This window comes from Leopardus geoffroyi, chromosome D4 (assembly GCF_018350155.1).
Source record: "Leopardus geoffroyi isolate Oge1 chromosome D4, O.geoffroyi_Oge1_pat1.0, whole genome shotgun sequence".
NCBI classification, from domain to species: domain Eukaryota; kingdom Metazoa; phylum Chordata; class Mammalia; order Carnivora; family Felidae; genus Leopardus; species Leopardus geoffroyi.
Window position 1 is genome coordinate 91,995,641 of NC_059342.1, and position 18,876 is coordinate 92,014,516.

Below are 18,876 nucleotides of genomic sequence, written 5' to 3' on the forward strand. Positions count from 1 at the left end.
TGGAGTTTTGGGGTACTGCGGCCATGGGGTTCTTGCCCCACTAGTCTCCTTTCTTCTTTCTGGTCCCGTGAATAGCCACGTGGGCACAGATAGTTATCGGGTAGCCAGGTTGTGGACGGGAGAAACCAGGAGCGTGTGTGTGTCCTGATGGATGGCTGTCCCCAGGGCCCGGCACACCGCCCAGAGAGTGTGGACCTGACGCGCAGGGAGGGCGCGTGGACGGGGCCCGGTGGCTGCGTCTGGTCGTGTGGAGGGACGGCTAGGGTCTGCTTCCGAGGCCACGCGGCAGGAAGTCCGTGGGGGTCTGGCGGTCAGGCTCTGGAGCGGTGCCGGGCACGTGGGGGGGGGGTGCCCGCCGACAGAGCAGGTGAGCCCTGACCGAGGGGGTTGGGGTTAGCCGCATTCTGTGCGGCGGGGTGGCCTCTGAGGACTGATCGCATGGGCACCAAACAAGATGGCGGCTGGTGGCCTTCCCACGCCTCCCGGCCTCGCCGCGTACGGCCCCTCCTCTCTGCCACACGGCACGACTCCAGACACGGGGCCACTGCTCTGCCCTGGCCGCGGGACCAGACCATAGGGTTCTGCTGTCCCTCCCCCAGCTCGCTGTGGGGGCCCTTTCCCCAAAGATCTGTATGACCAAGTGCCCCCACGGGGGCCGTCATGAGACAGACCCACAAGCGTGCCTGAGCCCAGACGTCAGCGAGGGGGGACCACACGGCGTGGCAGGTGCTGTCGTCTCCGTTAGATGCAGGACGGGACGCCATCCACTGGGTACATGGGTACTGATGGACCTTGGTCAGCCTCGGTGTTGCTGCGAGTGTCCGTCCCTCCACCCGCCACCTGCCCATCACCCAGTTCCACGCGCTATCTGGCACTGAGGACTCCTCCCCACTTGGCCCCTGCCTTTGGGCTGAACCGGCTCGGTGCCAGGGGTGGGTGGTCTCGTTGGTGACTGGTGCTCCGTACCTGACCCAGCGGCTCTGTTAGAGGAGCCAAGGCCGCTGCCAGTGGGATGTTGTTGGTTTAAGCAACTGGTGTCTCTAAATTCAAGCCAGGATCCAGGAGCACGGGGCCTGGGGATGGGGTCGGCAGAGGGACCCGCTCCTCTGAAGCATGCTGTCCTTGGAGTCAGAGGGAAATCTGCAGCCCATTCGGCCTCCCCAGTTCCTTTCCAAGTGGGGAGGGGGAGCCGATTCCAGGAGCCGAGTACTGCCCACCCTCTGGGCCCTGCGTAAGCCGTCATTGTCTGAGGAGTTGTCCCTGCTCAAAGCTCAGCATCCTCTCTGTGCCCAGGTCTCCCGGATACGCAGCTGATCAGCTGGCAAAGAACACTGGATGCAGAGTCGGGATCCTACCCTGCCACCTGCCAGCAGGGAGAACTCAGAATCCCTGTGTAGAATGAAAAAAATTCCCTCCATCCTCTTACGTTTGGCGATGGGGGCCTGTCGATTAAACGGACAAAAAGACGGCATCGATAGGAGAACAGGCACACGCTTTTTTACTGTTTTAAGTTTTACACGTACAGGGACCTGAGGGCTTCTGTACCATTTCAACCAAGGGCGATAAATTGTGGGAAAGTGACTAGGAAACATACAGGGAAACGAATGGAAGGTAAGGGTCGTTTTGGTAAGATCTGCTTGTGCTGCCTTTTCTCAGTGCCTGCGCTCGGTCTCCGGGTCTCCAGTGATCAGGAGCGTCCTCATCCTGGTACAGATGGGGGTGGTGGGTAATTCGTGCCATCTCTCCAGAGGGAAACTTACGCGCTCCTTTAAGGCAGGTGAGGGGAGGGCAGAGAAGTCTTGCTGATTCTCGGTTACCGTCAGCTCAACATCGTCCTCAGAGCAACGTGGCACATTTTGGGGTGGCACGTTCTGATCCCCTATCTGCTTGGCCCCATTTGCTTGTCTGGACGTGACAGGTTTTCGCTGGGTGATCCGGAAGGATCCGCCCCTCCCTCCCACTCCAGTTCCACCATCCTGGGATTCTGTAGCCTTTCCTGTTACTAATTATCGATCACTTCGTATCTGGCCTGGACGAGTTGAGCCTGTCTTCCCAACTGGGTGGCTGTCAGCTCCTCCGAGCTGCTGTTGGGCTTGGGCGGTGTCAGAGGTGAGAAGGGGCCTGAGCCGTCACCCCGTCCAGCGCCCCTTAGCGACAGACGGCCAGGCCCGGGTGGGCCGAGGGAAAGCTTGTGAAAGCCACGAGGCGGAGGCAAGGCAGGGGTGGGCTTGATCTGGGCCAGCTGTCCCGGTCCCTACTTCATCCTCAGGCCCAGAGGGAAACGAGGGACAAGAGAGCCGGGTGTCCCGAGGGCCCTGTGGATCCCACACGGGGCTGAGCGCTCCCAGGGAGCCCGGACCCCATGTGCAGGTGTCCTCTCAGGACCCTTCACGTCCAGAACGGAGGCCCTTTCCCACGGGGGCACCTCCCTCCCTGCAGAATCGGATGCACTCAGTGCCCCCCCAGGGCCACCCCACCCCCACCCCCGCCCTTCCTTATCTTTCAAGGGTCGGGCTTTCCTGTGGGATTTTGCTTGGATGTGTTTTCTGTGCCTTACAAGGTTCGTAAGCCCTGCCCTAAGGAACAGCGGTCGGTACCGCCTCCCCCACGAGAGAGTGTGCATCACGGGTGCCGTGCGGGGTCCCCAGTACCACCCTGGGGACTGCACCCCACTGTGCCACCGCTTTCCCCCCGGGTGGGCAGGATTTACGCCCAGCGCCGGGGGAATGGACCCAGGCTGGGTCCCTGGCACCTGACTGTGAGGCAGGTTCCGTTGCGGACTGTGTGAGGCTGTGTGACTGAGTGAGGCTGGCAGGGCAGGTGTGTTCTCTCCCGCCTCCCGGGCGGCCATGCGGATTGGTTCTCTCCCAGTGCTCCTAAGCGTCTTCCATGGGGCCACCACTCAACCCACCACACCTGGTTATTCGCAAATTCCCCACGGCCGGTGTCCCTGCGCGTGGACACAGGACGCGGTCACAGACGGGCGTGGGCCTCCCTCGCCGCTCCCTCCCCGGAGGGCACTGAGCACATCCGATTCTGCAGGGAGGGAGGTGCTCCCGTGGGAAAGGGCCTCCGTTCTGGACGTGAAGGTGTCCCATAAGCCGCAGGGCCGCGAGCCACGGCGGCACGGCCCTGCCCTGGGCGTGGCGGGCCATTGTCCTGCTGTGGCTTGAACATTCCCCCTCTGTGAGACGTGGCTAATCCCTTGAGCCCCCCGGAGGCCAGAAGGACCCACTTTCACATCAGGGAGCATGCTGGGATGCTCCTTCTGAGAGGGGGCAGGCTGGAATTAGAAACAGTCCTGGGCACATCTCAGTGCCTCCGTCCAGCTCTGCCAGCCTCCCGGGGCTCAGAAAGCCTCCACGGGCAGAGCTCGGGCGCTCCTCCCGGTGCCCGCTCCCGCTCCCGCTCCCGCTCCCGCTCCCGCTCCCGCTCTGGGCGGCGGACTTGGCTGGGGCAGGTGGGGTCAGCGGGGTGAGGTAGAAATGTGCCAGCTTCACTCGAGGCCGTGGCCCCAGCTGTGGGCACAGCTCCCGACCCCAGTTTTCAGATGTGCCGCGGGAAGGGGCCTCCCGGAGCCACTCCCGAGCTCCTGTTGCCCAGGCGCTGGCCTAAAAAGGAGGAAGGAAGGGCACACTTACTGAGAATCTAGAGAATTCATGCCACGGTCCTCTCCTTTCTAGGTCTAAGAGCCAAGCAAAAATATCTCAGCATAAAGACTTCTGTGGCCCTCAGGGCCCCCTCTCCCCGACACCCTGCTGCCCTTTTCAGGAAAAACGGCTCGGGCTGCTGCGTGCTGTTTGCACCCACACCGCAGCCCGGAGGCGGGCCCTGGGCGGCTCATCTGGCCCTGAGCGGAGGGCTCACGGGCCCAGCTTCGGGTCTGGGTCTGCGGCCGCGGCTGACGGCGGCTTTGCCAAGGATCTGAGTGCCCTTGGCCTTCATCTCTGCGCAAACGCAGGGCCAGCACGGCCTCCGGAAAACCCGTGAAACAGCAGCGACTTCTTAACACGGAGGTGGCCGCCTCGTGTCTACGTGTAGGTGTGACCAGAGCCCTGCCGTGTCACCGCTTGGCAACCCTCTCCTCCGAGCCAGTTAGGGCACTGATTTGGGGGCCAGCTGATCAAGTGACACAGGAAAGGTGATGTTGCTTATTTCACTTCTAATCCGGCGGCTGGAGCCACGCAGGGTCCCCGAGACCTCCCCGCCCGCTTGCCGGAGCGTCCCTCGATGTCCCACGCGGGCTGTGGAACCGAGTGAGCCACACTGGGGGCCCGGGGTCAGTGTCCTGAGAAATGGGAAGATGCCTCTGATGTAGCCCCGCCTTCCAGCTCAGGGGACGAGGCTGCAGACCTGGGCACCGGGCAAAGGTTCGTCGACGGTTTTTCAAGCAGTCGTGGGTTAGTTGCTCTGCGAGACTCACGTTTTAAAGCTTTGGGCAGATTCGTGAGGGCGGGGCATCACTTTTCCCTCCAAAGCCCCTCTTTCTGCCAGTTCCCGGGTCGTTCTCTGCCCGTTCCTTGGCATCGTCCTGGTTGTGGTCGAGAGGGTGAGGGCTTTCCCACCAAGGCTGCAGTCCCAGCACCGTGGCTCAGGAAGAGCAGGGGTGGGGGGCATGGCAGGAGGGGCTCTGGAGGCGGAGAGTGGAAGAGGGGCCGCCCCCAGTGGGCCCCCGGCCTCCGGTGCTACACAGGCCCACGCACACCACGGAGACCCCACGTGGCTGGCGTCTCGTGCCGGGGAGGCACGGACCCTACGTCTTAAATTGGGGTTTGATTTGGGACCGACTCCGAGGCGGAGGGCTCAGCTGCGAACGATGTCGGCACCGGATTTCCAAGCAGAAACCCCAGGTGGCCAAACCCGTTCCAGATTTTCCTCTTTTAAACATGGTTTTTTTTTTTTTTTTTAAGCAAGGGTTTTTTCTTTCCCCGAGATGCAGGCAAGGGCAGCGTGGCTGTGTCCATCAGCAGTAGAAGAAAGCGTAGCCCTTTGGCCCCGCGGTTTGCTTGCGGGACTTCCCTAAAAAGCCGCCCGCGGGTCCACGGCCACAGCACGTGTCACGGCGGAGGTTGGAAATGGCCAAACGTGCACCGGTAGAGGGCGGGTGGATCCACGATGGGCTCATCGTGCGTGGGAAACTCCACGGCCATTACACAGAGCGAGGCCAAGCTCGTCAATGGGCCGCCGCCGTGTGCCGTGGAGAGAAAGCACACGGCAGGACGGTGTTGCAGGACAGAGAAGCGTCTCCTGAGCATAGACCCGTAGTCACGTGTCCCATTGCCAGCCACCGTGCGTGCAGCCCGCTGCCCTGCACAGGCAGTTTAGCCCTGGAGACTTCTGCGGGGGGGACGGGGGCTTTCACTTTCCATCTCGTGCAACTCCATGGTCCACGACATCTCCCGAGGACGGGGACCACTTCTGTGGTCAAAGCAACCACGGAAGAAGAGAGGCCAATGTCCCCCGTCTTCTGGGCCGGGACCGGGGACTGATCTCCATTCCCTGCCTGGAGCATCGCGCTCCGGTGGTGGTGGTGACCTTGCCGGAGCGAGGCTGTCCTTGGTGCCGAACGCGGGACCGACGCCCATCGGTTATGCCGGGTGTGGCCGGTGGGAGTCCCTTTCCACTGGGAGGAGGGAGTCACGCCTCCATCTGTCTACAAAGCAAACCTCCTCTGCCTCAGGCTGGGTGGGGATCTGTCAGGATTTGTGAAGAGGCTGGCTGATAATACGTTTTTTTTTAATAAACTGTCTCGTCCGTTTCACATTGGTAGCGTTCTGGAGCGGCCAGGGTCAGTGTAGAGAATCTGTAGGGGGGTGTCTGTCTGCGGCCTGCTTTGGGGACCAGATTAATAGGACGTGTGGGGGCCACCGTGTCATCTGGACACACGGGCTCTTGAGATTGCTCAAGAGGGGTCTGTGTCCCACGGACGTCCCCCCGCTCACTGGGGTCCCTTGTGTCTGTCCAAGCAAGGGGAAGCAGTCACCCCGACCGCCTTCTGTCTGAGCGACCGCACGTAGCATCATGGGGGCTGGGTCACTGGCAGGCGGAGGAAATGGGGGAAACGGGCCTTGGTCTCCTGGGCTGCCCGCCAGCCGGTGTGCAGGCCCGGAGGGGGCGCTCCTGGCTGCTGGGGGCCCTGGCTCGGCCGACTGCCCGCCTCCCGGGGTGGCCCCTCTGCCACGTGCACTTGGGTCTCCCACCTCTCCCTGCACATCTCTGTGGATCCGGCTCAGAACCTCTTCCCTCCTCTTTCTCTCCCCCTGAAGCCTTTCCTCGTCCTCAGCCCACATCTCTCAGGCCCTTCTTTCCTCTGTGCTTGGATTCTGGAACATTCCGCACCATGAGGGTCTTGCTGGTCCTGTGCTTGCCTTGTGGGTTTCCTCGTGGGCTGCGGCTCCGCCCTCCTCTGGACACAGCCCTGCCCCATCCCTGTTGCATCCTGACCCAGCTGTCTTGGGCCCTCTGTCCACAGGGTCCCCCTGGACGCCCAGGCCTTCCAGGGGCTGATGGGCTGCCCGGCCCTCCTGGAACCATGCTCATGTTGCCCGTGAGTATCATTTGTGGGGGTGGGTGGTGGGGTGCACGGCAGGGTGAGTGGGTGGGTCTGGGGCTCAGAATTCGGTGGAGAGGGGGCCCCAGGCTCTGTGTTTGAGGGGGACCATCATCCCCTGGCCACAGGCCACTCCAATGTGGGACGACTGTCTCATAGAAATGGGCTCTCCTGGGGTGTTTCCAGGGTCCCGAGTGGCCCACCTCAGGTGCAGGGACACTGGCTCTGAAAGCCTGCTCCTCTTGTCAGACTCCCACCGTCCCCGCGGGGACCCCTGAGCGGGCATGCTGCCGGCTGGTCCCTCCTTGATCTTGTGGGAGACCAGGCCCGGGCCCGCTGGCCCAGAGGTCAGTCTTCTGGCTGGTGACCCGGTGCTACCCGGGAGGCCAGGTGCAGCTGAGGGTACCCTGTGTGCCGCCAGGAGCTGGGGCTCCTCAGCACAGGCATTGGCACTGGGCCCTTGGCTTTTTCTTGCAATAAATAGGGGCCGCGGGGTCTCCGAGTGAGATGCCGTGGAAGTCAGAAAGGTCTTTCCAGACTCGGGGCGGGTCTTCCGGCGGCCCTAGGGCTGAAGCCGGCAGGCGGGGCTGGGGCAGCGTGTTCAGGAAGGGGGCTCGGGCCGGACACTGTCCAACCAGAGGCCTCCCCACCCCTGCCAGTCTCCGCTGTCACCCGGGAGGCCCCGGGGTCCAGCGTGGGCACCCACACCGGTGCACCCTCGGTGACCCCCTGTCTTACACCTGCAGTTCCGCTTTGGAGGGGGCGGTGACGCTGGCTCCAAGGGCCCCATGGTGTCGGCTCAGGAGTCCCAGGCTCAGGCCATCCTGCAGCAGGCCCGGGTAAGTGAGCGTGGTACCTGGAGGGGACAGGACACGGCTGGGAGAGGGGCACGCCTCCTGGGGGATCAGGACACTGTGTGAGTGTGCACTTGCCAGTGTCTGGGGGCCCAGGCAAGCACTGGGAAAGGTCGGGGAGGTGTCTCAGGGCTTCTCTGTGTGTGCTGAGGGTCCAGGTTCCCGGATACGGATGTGCGGAGCCGTCTGCTGCCCTCTGCTGGGCGCGGGGGATGGAGAGACAGACCCCGTGCGCCCCTGGAAGGGCTCCCAGTGATGGGGCGGGACCCAGATAGAGCTTCTGGGACGGCACCCGCGGGCCCCAAAGCCCCTCGCCTGGCCTGGGGGGTCCCGAGGAGCGTTTGCTTCCTGACGGCTCTGCTCTCTGCTAATCGGCTGGTTAGTGAGCCAAGGTTTTGATTGATGACGCTCCAGATTGCTGATGGCCGGTGACAAGAGTGAACCCCGATTCCGTGAGGCGGGCGGGTGGGTGATCCGGTGGAACATCACCTGTGATGGGGCATCTCAGGAAACTACTAAGTAAGCCCTCGTTAGGGCGGTATGTATGTGGCTCTGGCACCGTGGAGGTGATGTTAGTGATCACGACGCGAGGATAATTAGAGGACAGCTTGAGCGTTGAGCTGTTGCCGTGGGACAAATTGTCCACGTGATGCCACGAGGTGCGTGAAAAACCCCAGCACCTGCGGCTGGAGTTACTGGCGGGGCCTTGCCTGGCTGTGCGTTTTCATAGAAGCCGAGTGGGTCGTGGGCTTACAAGGTTTTGTAACTGAAACGAATCTTTTCCAAAATGAAAATGGCATCGTGCGGGGGAGGGGGAACTGAGTCACAGGATAGAAGCAGAAGAGGTCCTTTTGGGAAAGGAGGCTGAGCTGGGCTGTGGCGGGGGTGTGGGTGGGGGGGTCACACTCTGGGCGGGGCTGGGGGGCCGCCAGAGCCGAGGGCCTGCTGGGGACAAGGAGGAGGTCAGCACCCAAGGGGGTGGGACGCCCATCCCCACCGTGGGGCAGGCCACCCCTGGGTTCCACCTGCACGGCCTCCGTTCCGTTCGTGTTGGCTCACAGGTCCCAGAGGAGCTGAGGTGCCAGGTTCCTGGAGCTCCGTCAGAAACCCCTCCTGCAGAGGCCCCCGTCCTTGGTGTGCCCCGTCGGGCCTTTCCTGCCCGGCTGAGCCCCACCTGTTAGGACCAGTACCCTAGCCGTTTCTCAGTGTGCCCCATTTTCCCTTGCAGCTGGCGTTGAGGGGGCCAGCTGGCCCGATGGGTCTGACGGGGAGGCCCGGCCCCATGGTGAGTCCTACGTGGGGGACGGAGGGGGAGCGTGGTGGGTGGGGGACATCCTCAGTCGGTCCCTTTGGGCTCCCAGCTCACCCAGAGAGAGCACACTTTAAGCTCTCGTCAACCACTCATGTTGTCAGTGGTACCCCAGCGGGACTGGGGGCCTTGGGCAGGGGCTTGGGGGGCTGTGGCGGCCTGGGGGCTGGGCAGCCTGCCCCACCAGCTCTGCTGTGATTCTGCCTCATGACCCAGGGAGCTCTGAGCCTCTTTCTTTCCGGGCTGTCGTCAACTCTTGACGGTTCTGTTTCCAAAGTCAAGAGCCCTTCGGTGAGGTGGGGGGACGGACAGACCCGGGATCCCCAGCCCTCCCCTCCCCAGCCGCACAAGCTGTCAGGGCCCGCCAACAGGAGCCCCTGGGAGTGCCTGCGGCCTTTGCAGTTTGCAAGGAGACAGAGGATTTAACCCCCTACCCCCGTTCCCTAGGGGGCGCCTTGGCTCTCTGCCCCCGGTCTGCATTCGGCACCTTCCTCGGCCATGCTGGCTCGGGGCTGCTCCCCTCCGTCTGGGGCTCCTGCCTCGTCGTGAGGGTGCCCTCACGCTGGCCTGAGCTGCGGAACGTGCCAGACCACTGTCACCTTCATCCTGGAGAGGGAAGCAGACTCTGTGCTGGGCTTTCCAGCTCTCGTGCCATAAGCCCCACTGTCCAGAATTTGGTTCAAAACTCAGAGCAGATCCAAACAACTGGAAAGGTCCTGCTCAGCCCCCAGGCTCTGTCCAGGGCAGGCACGCTGGGCTCCGTGGACCGTGAGCTTTGCTGGTTCGCAGCGGGAGCCCTGCCCCACGGGGCGCTCCCTTCCCTGGCGTCTGATGAGCATTTCTAACCCAGACTGTGTCTCCCTAGGGCCCTCCGGGGAGCGGAGGTCTGAAGGGCGAGCCGGGAGACATGGGGCCTCAGGTACGTGGGCACCTCGCCCTTGCTGCTTGAAGGGGCGCGTCCTGCATATGGGAGGTGGTGCCCACAGGCATGTGGGGGGGCAGAGCTGCATTTCTTTAAGGAAGCGGCAGGGGTCTGTGGCTCTGTGCGCAGCTTTGAGGGACAGAAACAGCCGCTGCCTTCAGGGGAACTCGCTGGCTGTGCCCTGGGCGGCCCTCACTCGGGGGGCAGCAGACCCTGTGCCCTGCCCGGCGGTGCCCGCTCAAGAGACGGCGAGCCCCCGGCCGGGTTGAGGAGCAGGGGTTCAGGGCTTTGCTTTTGCCTCTGAAAAGCACGGGTGCCCCCTGACACTCTGCCCTCTCTGATTGCGGACAGGGTCCCCGAGGAGTGCAGGGCCCGCCTGGCCCGGCCGGAAAGCCTGGAAGACGGGTAAGCGTTGTGGCTCAGTGGGCCGCAGCTGGTCCCCATGGGGGCGGGAGTCTGCGGTGGGTCTGCCCTGCCCCCACTGCCAGGCTCGGGGCCAGAAGCCCGGTTGGTGGTTCCCCTCTGTCGAAGGGCAACTTTTCACAGCCGGATCCCCTTCCCCGGGGTCGCGAGCTGAGCCGGAGGGTGCTGTGTGTCCTGGGGCAGGTGTGCCTTGCGGGCCTCTGCCAACCTGGTCTCTGGCCTCCGTCCTGACCTTGTTGATGTTGTGTTTTTTTATTTTTATTTTTTATTTTTTTTTCAATGTTTATTTTTGAAGAGAGAGAGAGAGAGACAGAGCATGAGTGGGGGGGGGGGGCGGGGGGGCAGAGAGAGGGGGAGACACACACAGAATCTGAAGCAGGCTCCAGGCTCCGAGCTGTTAGCACAGAGCCTGACACGGGGCTCGAACCCACGAACTGTGAGATCATGACCTGAGCCGAAGTCGGCCGCTCAATCGACTGAGCCATCCAGGTGCCCCTTGATGTAGTTTAACAAACATTTTTTTTTTTTTTTATTTTTACATGTATTCATTTTTGAGAGACAGAGAGAGACAGAGCACAGCAAGGGAGGGGCAGAGAGAGAGGGAGACACAAAATCGGAAGCAGGCTCCAGGCTCTGAGCCATCAGCCCAGAGCCTGATGTGGAGCTCGAACCCACGAACCGCGAGATCATGACCCGAGGAGCCGAAGTCTGACGCTTAACCGACTGAGCCCCCCAGGCGCCCCTAACAAGCATTTTTAATTAAGGCAACTTCCGCGGCCCTTTGGGTGCGAGCATGGAGAACACGAAAGGCTCACTGGGCCTTATGTCCTCGAGGCGGCCTCGTGTCTCCAGAGACGGCCTCGGGTTTGGAGGAAGTGTCCTGTCGCTCGCCCGCTTTCCCGGCCGCCCGGGACTCTGGGAGGGCGTTCTAGTGTGGGGGACCCGTTTGTTTCCCTACGGCCGTGGCTGCTGAACGGGGCGTACGTCACAGGCTCCTATCACTTAAGCCTCACCGTGCGGACGAGCCAGGGAGAGCGCGGCGAACCCACGCTGCGCTGTGATGAGTGCATCTACTCAGCCAGAGACGCCTTACGCGGGCGAAGAGAAGCTTTGGGGTTGTGTGCGGTTGACCCGGTGCGGGTGTGAGCCTCTGCGAGGCGTGCTGAGCCCTGGGCCGCCCGGGCCGCTTGGAGAGTGTGTGGGGCAGGCAGGACGCCTCCGTGGAGCCAGCGCTAGCCGCGAGCGGGGACCCCCGTGGGCTGTGCTGGCCTGGCCGCCGCTCGGGGGCGGGGGGCTGCCGGCCGGAGCCGGGGTGCTGGTCGTCGGGAGCCGCTGCACGTCCTGCCGGGACGTCACGCGAACCGTTCTGACCAATCTCCCTTGACTCCGGGGGGTTTGGACAACTGCGGAGGGCGGGGGCCCCACCCGTGTCTCCGTTCGCCTGGCCTGGCTTCGGCGTTTTGCCCCGGAGCCGCATTGCTTGGGCGCCTTTCCTGACGGGAATTTTCATCCCCGCAGCTCCGTGTAAACTTTAACCCCGGGCGGGACAGACCAGCTTCTTGGGGTCCACCCGGGTCCCCGGCTTCTCTCTTCTCTGCTGCTGCCCTGTCTCCCCTGTACTTTGAGGCCGAAAGCTGTCGCTTTCCAAATGTTCTCTGTGCTCAGCGGTGAGGGCCTCGTTTGATCAGGTGCACGCGGGACGAGGGGAGGAGAGAAGGCGTTCTTCTGGGCCAGGTCTTTATTCCCAGCGGGCTGGCATTTCCTCGTTAGCAGGGCGGCATCTGGCCCTGTCCCTGTCCAGGCAGCCTCAAGCCTGGCGGGGCTCTCCCAGGGTGACCGTGGGGCCTTTGTAGTGGGCCCGACCCTTCAGCCCCGTGGCCAGTCGGGTGGGGACCATGGGCTTGTCCTTGTCACTTTCCTGGAAATAGTGGGAAGTAATGGCCCCAGGAGTGGCCTCCACGGATGAGCGTCTTGCTAACGGTGGGCAGCCGTGTGGCTTTAGTGAGACAAGCCACCACTGTGGGGCTCGGTTCCTTTTGTCGCCAATTGGACTGGCCCTACGGGCCTCCTTTCTGTGACTCTCCTGTCCGTAATCTGGCTTCCGAACGGTGCAAGGGAAGCGGGCTGTGGATTGCTGCCCGGGCACACTCTCTCCGGAGCCCTAGACCCACAGTCCCACAGACTCACAGAGCTGCCTGGCTGCTGCTGGTCTCGCAGCCTGGTCTCATCCCAGACACAGGTGACTGGCATTTTCCCCATCTGGCATTTCAGACGGCGAGGTTCAGAAAGACCGGAGTCACGTGAGAGGCACACAGCAGCCCCGGGAGCCCGGTCAGGGGTCCTCCGGACCAGCCTGGCCACGTGGGGCCATGTGACTGCTTCGCATCGCAGGAGGCCACGACTCCCAGACCCCGGTGACAGTTTCCCTCCTGTGTTCCAGGGCCGAGCTGGGAGTGACGGAGCAAGAGGGATGCCGGGGCAAACGGGCCCAAAGGTAGGCTACGCTCGCCGCCTCCTGGCGTCCTGCACGTGGCCGCGGTCGCCGTCATCGTGTTGATGGCATGGCCAACATGGCGGCGGTGTGACGAAGGTCGCTGTGGTGACAAGTAACAAGTCATGACGTTCGTGCTCATCTCGGGGGGACCTTGGGGGTGGGGAAGGTTCTGCTTGGGTCCGTGTCTCAGCTGGGTTCCAGGCGGTCGAGGACCACGGCTGCCGGGGTGAATGTCACAAGCCAGCATGGCAACTGCAGCTAGTTTGCTGAGGGGGCAGATGGGTCCCTCTGAGCAGGTGGTGAGCATTGGGGGAGGGGGGCGCGTGGAATCTCAGCTCTGCCAGCCGTCCGTGAACGGACAGACGGCAAGAGCATGCACGTGGGGGCTGACGCGAGGAATGCCAGGTGCACGAGACGGGGAGCCTTCTCGACCAGTTTTGGGGCGTCTGCTCCCCGGCGTCGCAGGGAGCGAGTAGACGTTGTGTGTGAGCGGACGCGGGGTCGGTCACGTGTGCGCGTGAACGGAATCTGCAGCCGGGCCACCCCTCCCCCCCCCCCCCCCCCCGCGTCGGTGTGGAGCCCCCTCCCCTGTTCTCGGCCGGCCCTTCCTTTCCGAGCTCTGGAGCGCCGTCCGGGGCCGTGCACGGTGCCTTTCTCCCACGTTACCTGGAGGGGGTGGGGAGAATGGGTCACCGCACCCGCCGGCGGCCGAGAGCCTGTTCACCTAGTAGCTGGTGTGGATGAGCTCGGGTGCTCCCTGCGCGTCCCGAGCTCAGGGGAGGAGGCTTTGGTCTCGAGTCACCCGAGCGGCAGGAGGGAAGAAGGGCCTTCTTGAATCTCTCCCTGCAGAAAGTGGGCTTCTTCCAACAACAGAGGCATCTTAAGCCTGAACTAGCATACTCTTGACCTCCCCCACGTGCTTTGCAACGTCCGCGAGGCAGGGCTGTGCGCCCCGACTCCAGGAGGCAGCCTGGGGTGGCCCGGGGCGCCAGGGGGCCCCCGTCGGTGACGAGTGTGTCCGGCCGTGCCGGGCGCTGAGGGTGTAGCGGTGAGCGAGACAGGCACTCGTTTGACATCGAGGCTCAGAGCCTGTGGCCCTAGGACAAAAGTCAGCTCTGTGTTTGTAGCCTTTGTTGGTGTTTGGGGGAAAAGGGCCCCGGAACACAGAGCCGACAGTGGAATTTGTGGCGAACGGAGGCCGGTGGCCGCCACACGCGGAGGTTCTGGGGCCCGGGGTGCGTGGATGGTGCCCGAATCGCGGCCCGAGGAAGGGCGGCCAAGCTGTGTGCAGTGGCTCCCCTGAGCAGGCCCCTCTGTCCCTCGCAGGGCGACCGCGGCTTCGACGGCCTGGCTGGACTGCCGGGGGAGAAGGGCCACCGGGTAAGTGTTCCCCGCGTGCGCGTCACCGGCACAGAGGTCCCGATGGCTTCCGTGCAGAGTGTGGAGGTGTTTCTTGGGAGACCCTTCCGGAAGGCCTGGGATCTCTCGTGTGGGGCTGGGACCCCGCCTTTCCGGGGTGGTCACGAAGGAAACTCCCAGAAACCAGTGCCAACGCGATGTCCTTGCAGAAAGTCAGCCCAGAGAGAGTGGGTTTCTCATGGGCCGCTTACAGTGAGCGAGCCCGTCAGGCCCCCGTACCCGAGGCACGTGGAAGGGGGAGGGGAGGGCCCTTCCTTAGAGAAATCCGCTCTCACTGGGGCCCGCCGCGGTTCCAGAAAACCCGGTTGGCCACCGCTTCGCTGCCGGGGACCCTCTGCACCACTCAGGCGGAGATTCCGGGAGCTGGTGGCAGCTCCTGGGGCGGGGCCAGGGCGCGTGCTGTGGCCCGGAGCCCCCTGCTTCCCTCCTGCGCGGGCCGCCTCTGTGGGACGGCTCTTTGCCGCTCCTCCGACGTTTTCTGCCTCACCTGTTCTCTTTGAAGCAGAGCGTGTCTCTTTCGGACTCCGGCACAGCGAGGGCACACGCAGGCACGTGTGTGTGCACACACACCAGCACACGTGCTTGGGGACGGTGTCGGGAGGGTTTATCTGACGTGCCCCGCGGCCCGTTGAGGAATGACGTAGTGGTTATCAAGGCGCGTCGTCTGCGTTCTCCAGCCACGATGTGGAGGGTGGGACGAGGGCAGCCGCCAGGCCTGTCCGTTTGACGGATGAGCGCATATTAGGCACCGACTGCACGCGAGGCCCAAGAGCTGCGAGAGGCGGGAGGTGGACCGGCACCGACCCTCAGGACGCTCACGGTCGGGGGTGGCAGCCCTTCCTTGGGGACCCTGTGGGGCCGGGGCTGGTGCCCCGCTTCCCACAAAGAAGCTGGCGGGGGGTCGCTCAGACCCCCCTCCTGCCGCCCGCAGAGTCCGGGGGCGCCGCCTGCCCGTGGGAGCCGGTCGAGCGAACCTGCCTCCCGACACCAGTCCCCAAAACCACCTCCTGTCACTCTGGAGTCTTCAGCGGGCTCCGGGCTTCTGGTCTCAGAATCGCAGAAAGACGGACGGGCATTTGAGACGGCTGGGGGTGACTGTTCCGAGTGCCTAACGCTGACCCTGCTTGACGTCCTAGGGTGACCCTGGTCCTTCTGGCCCGCCAGGACCTCCGGGAGATGATGGAGATCGGGTGAGTAGCCTCCTGCCCGTCCCCTCGGGGGGGCGGGGGGTCCGGGCTGGAACTGCCGGGAAACGCAGGCAGTGCTGTCATTGGTTGGCAAGGGTGCAGCTGGGGAAGGAGGGGCTGTGGGTGGGCGAAGCCACGGGATGTGGGGACAGGCCGCGCGCCACCTCTGAGACAAAGCAGGTGGAAGCGTTTAGCTTGACCGCCGGGCCTGCGTCCGGGAGCGGCTTTCACCTGCCGCTGGTCTCGGAGAGAGTGCCCTAGTTCCGGGAGGTGGCTGCCCGGGTCGCCGTGGAGGAGGGGTGTCGGGAGAGGTCATGAGCTCTGTGTCTCCTCTTGTCACGTGGTCCGGGTGGAGGCTGTGGGGTGGTGGGGCCCGGGGCTTAGGGGTGGGGGTGGGGAGTCTGGGAAAAGCCTGTCCTTGGCCCTGGAGGTGGAGGGAGGCGGAGGGCTGGGAGCGTGCAGGGGTGGGGGGAGCACAGCTCTGCCCGAGGTTGGAGCCCGGGCTGGGGGTGGGCCTCTCACAGGGGGCGCTCTGCGGAGGCCCCGGGGTTTGTCAGGAGCGTCTTCCTGGGAGAGTGATGCACAGTTACGATGTGCAGAGAAACTAAGTGGGCTTATGAGCCCCTCCCTCCATTCACCCCGGTCGCTTACACAGCGTCTTGGGGTCTCGGGGGTGTTTTAGGAAGAAGGTTGGGAAACTCTGGGAAGTGAGTTAGGGCCTGGCCGTGCCTCTGTCCTCAGCGGCTCTCAGCTACCATTGCCAGGGTCCCCTCTCCTGTCTGGGCCCCAGTGCACTTGACTGTACTATGGGAAAGGAGAGACGGGTCTTCCCGGATGTGTGTGCTTCTTAGCAGGGGAGGTGTGCGTGCGTGCGTGTGTGTGTGTGTGTGTGTGTGTGTGCGTGCAGGGCCGGCTGTGCGTGAGGTGAAGAGGGGGCAGCGCCCTGACCAGGAGAAGCGGAGTTGCTGATGGCAGCTCCTGATCTGGAACCTTTGGAGCCAGGACAGCATTTCCTTCTGTAGCTGGAAGGAAGAGGCCGTGTGTAGGGCCCGGGCAGAGAGGTTAGGCTACTGGGCGTTGGCCCAAGGGGTCTGGCGATTGTCCGTGACCCCTTCCAACGCAGCCTCCGTCGTTCCCGCTCCTGTCATTTCCCTCTCTCGCTCCCTCCCTCCCTCCCTCCCCACCCAGCCACCTGTTTTCCGACTCAGTCTACCTTGTATCATTGTACCATTTATTCCTATCATGACCCATCGAGGTCACCGGATTCTTGGCTGCCCTGATGTTTCTGTGCAGCCTTCTCCTCACTGGGGCTGTGGTGTGTGAGCTCCTGAGCAGAGCGTCCCAGGGCCTCGGATCCCCCCAGTTCCCTGAAGCTTCCCGGGGTGGGGACGCTCGGGCCTTCCCGGCTAGTACCGGACTAGTAGATCCGGCAGAGGCTGAAGCAGCCCCGGGCCAGAGAGTCCTTCCACACAGCGGGAAGGCACGTTGTCTCTCTGTCCAGGCTTCAGAATGTGTCCCTAAAATCCTGCCTCTTTTCTCCCCCACAGGGTGATGATGGAGAAGTCGGGCCCAGAGGGCTGCCCGGGGAACCCGTAAGTCCCGTTCGGGTGGGCTTCTCTCTCCTCTGCGTGGTGACGGGCCGCTCGAGGAGACCGCTCTGGGTGGGACCGGGGACCTGCCCAGAGCATAAATTAGAGGGGAGGTCAGCCTTGAAACAGAGACATCTGGGGGTTTCTTGAGCAAGGAAAAGAAGGCTGGTAGGGCAAATATGGCCTTCCCCGGGGGACGAAGACAAGACCTGGAAGGCTGTGGTTGGAGCTCCAGCTGCAGGCGTGGGGGGTGTGCAGGGTCCTCGTGGGGGGTGTGCAGGGCCATCCTGGCGGATGTCCAGGACCATCATGGTGGATGTATAGGGCCATCCTGGCAGGTGTCCAGGGCTATCGTGGCGGGTGTGTAGGGCCATCCTGGCAGGTGTGTAGGGCCATCCTGGCGGATGTCCAGTGCCATCATGGAGGATGTCCAGAGCCATCATGGCGGATGTCCAGTGCCATCATGGAGGGTGTCCAGGGCCATCATGGTGGGTGTCCAGGGCCATCATGGCGTGTGTCCAGGGTCATTGTGGTGGATGTATAGGGCCATCCTGGCAGGTGTCCAGGGCTATTGTGGCGGGTGTGTAGGGCCATCCTGGCGGGTGTGTAGGGCCATCCTGGCGGATGTCCAGTGCCATCATGGAGGATGTCCAGAGCCATCATGGCGTGTGTCCAGGGTCATTGTGGTGGATGTACAGGGCCATTATGACAGATGTGCGGGGCCATCATGGTGGGTATCCAGGCTGCAGGCATGGTGGATGTCCAGGACCAACATGGCAGGTGTCCTAGGGCCATCATGGTGGGTGTCCAAGGCCATCATGGTGGGTGTCCAAGGCCATCACGGTGGGTGTGCAGTCCAGCAGCAGTTGTGGTGACTAATCAGACGGTTTACCATCCCTTCTGATGTCTACACGTCACCAAAGTGGAGCCTTGCATCAGGGTGGCCCTGCCATGGCAGCAAACGGCTCTTTTCCCGAAGCCGACTTCTCTTAGGGCCCAAGCAAACTTCCTCAGTGACAAAGGACACCGTTTACATCTCACCTGTGGTTACTTCTGAAATGGCTCATTTTTGTTGCCCGCGTCGCCACGGCGGTATGCATCTGGCGACGTTAATTGAGGAGAAACCTTGCAAGCGGTACGCGGAGAGAGCCTGGGCTTGGGCTCACACATTCACCGGGGACTAAGTTATGCCCTGGATGCCTGATTCGCCTCTAAGGAGAATCCGTTACGCAGCCCCTTCCTTAACACACGCCGAAGCGTCCCCTTGCGGGTTAGTAACTTCTAGAAAGCATTTACAGGGCTAGGTTTTTAAATAACGACAGGGATAGTTAAGTGGCACCGAGTGTGGGAAGGAGCCCTCTTCCGCCGAGTCTCAGGAGTTTCCGTCAGAATTCAGGGCACTCGTGCCTTGGTTAAAGGCTGGAAAATCCCCCCAGGAGTGGGGCAAGCGTGAGGTTCAGGATGGGGCTCCTTTGGGTGACGGGCGATGCCTCTGCTGTGTTACCTTCTGAATCTCGTGAACCGCGCCGGGAACGGCGCTGCCCTGGGGCTGTGTCCCTCAATGTGCACACGGGCTGTCCCCACACGTGCCCTTTGCTGCAGAGGGGGGAGGGGCTGAGCTCTGGGCCGTAGTGGCGCCCCAGAAAAAAACCCCGAGCCCCGTGCTCTGCCTTTGGTCACGGTGTCCCCCTCAGAGAACTAGTTTCTCCTGCCTCCACCCTCCGGTGGCAGAAATGCAGTCACATGTCACTGCACAGAGGGAGGCAGTAATGAGACGTGGACAAAAGCGTTCCGTGCAGCGGAGTATCTCCGTGGCCTCCGCTGGGAGAGCTTTTGTGTGCACCTGCCCCGAGCGAGTGTGAAAGGGCGCCATTGAGCCGAAAGGCTCCCCTTGCTCTGAAGGTGCCCCTTGATCCCTTGTCTAAGCTGCCGGTTCATTCCACGCACCCGCCCCTGCTTCCCAGAGCCGGTGGAGAGGTGGGGCGGCTGAGGAGGTGTCGCGGGCGAGGACGGGTGCTGCCCGTGCTTCCCGGGACGCGTGGACACCTGGGTTGCTGCAAACACTCTGGGGGTGGGGGTGGGGGTGGGGGTGGGGCTGCGGGGTTTGCCTGGGGCAGGGCTGGCGCCGG

At 63.2% G+C, this 18,876-nt stretch overlaps 1 protein-coding gene across 2 annotated transcripts in view; it reads left to right on the forward strand.

Moving 5' to 3' along the window:
• Positions 1–18,876, forward strand: part of COL5A1 (collagen type V alpha 1 chain) — a 150,573-nt gene that overhangs the window by 69,511 nt on the left and 62,186 nt on the right. For both annotated transcript variants that reach the window (XM_045468354.1, XM_045468355.1), the window contains exons 12-20: positions 6,473–6,547; positions 7,297–7,389; positions 8,633–8,689; positions 9,579–9,632; positions 9,987–10,040; positions 12,499–12,552; positions 13,879–13,932; positions 15,108–15,161; positions 16,706–16,750. In XM_045468354.1, the coding sequence (XP_045324310.1) occupies positions 6,473–6,547; positions 7,297–7,389; positions 8,633–8,689; positions 9,579–9,632; positions 9,987–10,040; positions 12,499–12,552; positions 13,879–13,932; positions 15,108–15,161; positions 16,706–16,750 (540 nt within the window). The remainder of the gene's footprint in view (positions 1–6,472; positions 6,548–7,296; positions 7,390–8,632; positions 8,690–9,578; positions 9,633–9,986; positions 10,041–12,498; positions 12,553–13,878; positions 13,933–15,107; positions 15,162–16,705; positions 16,751–18,876) is intronic.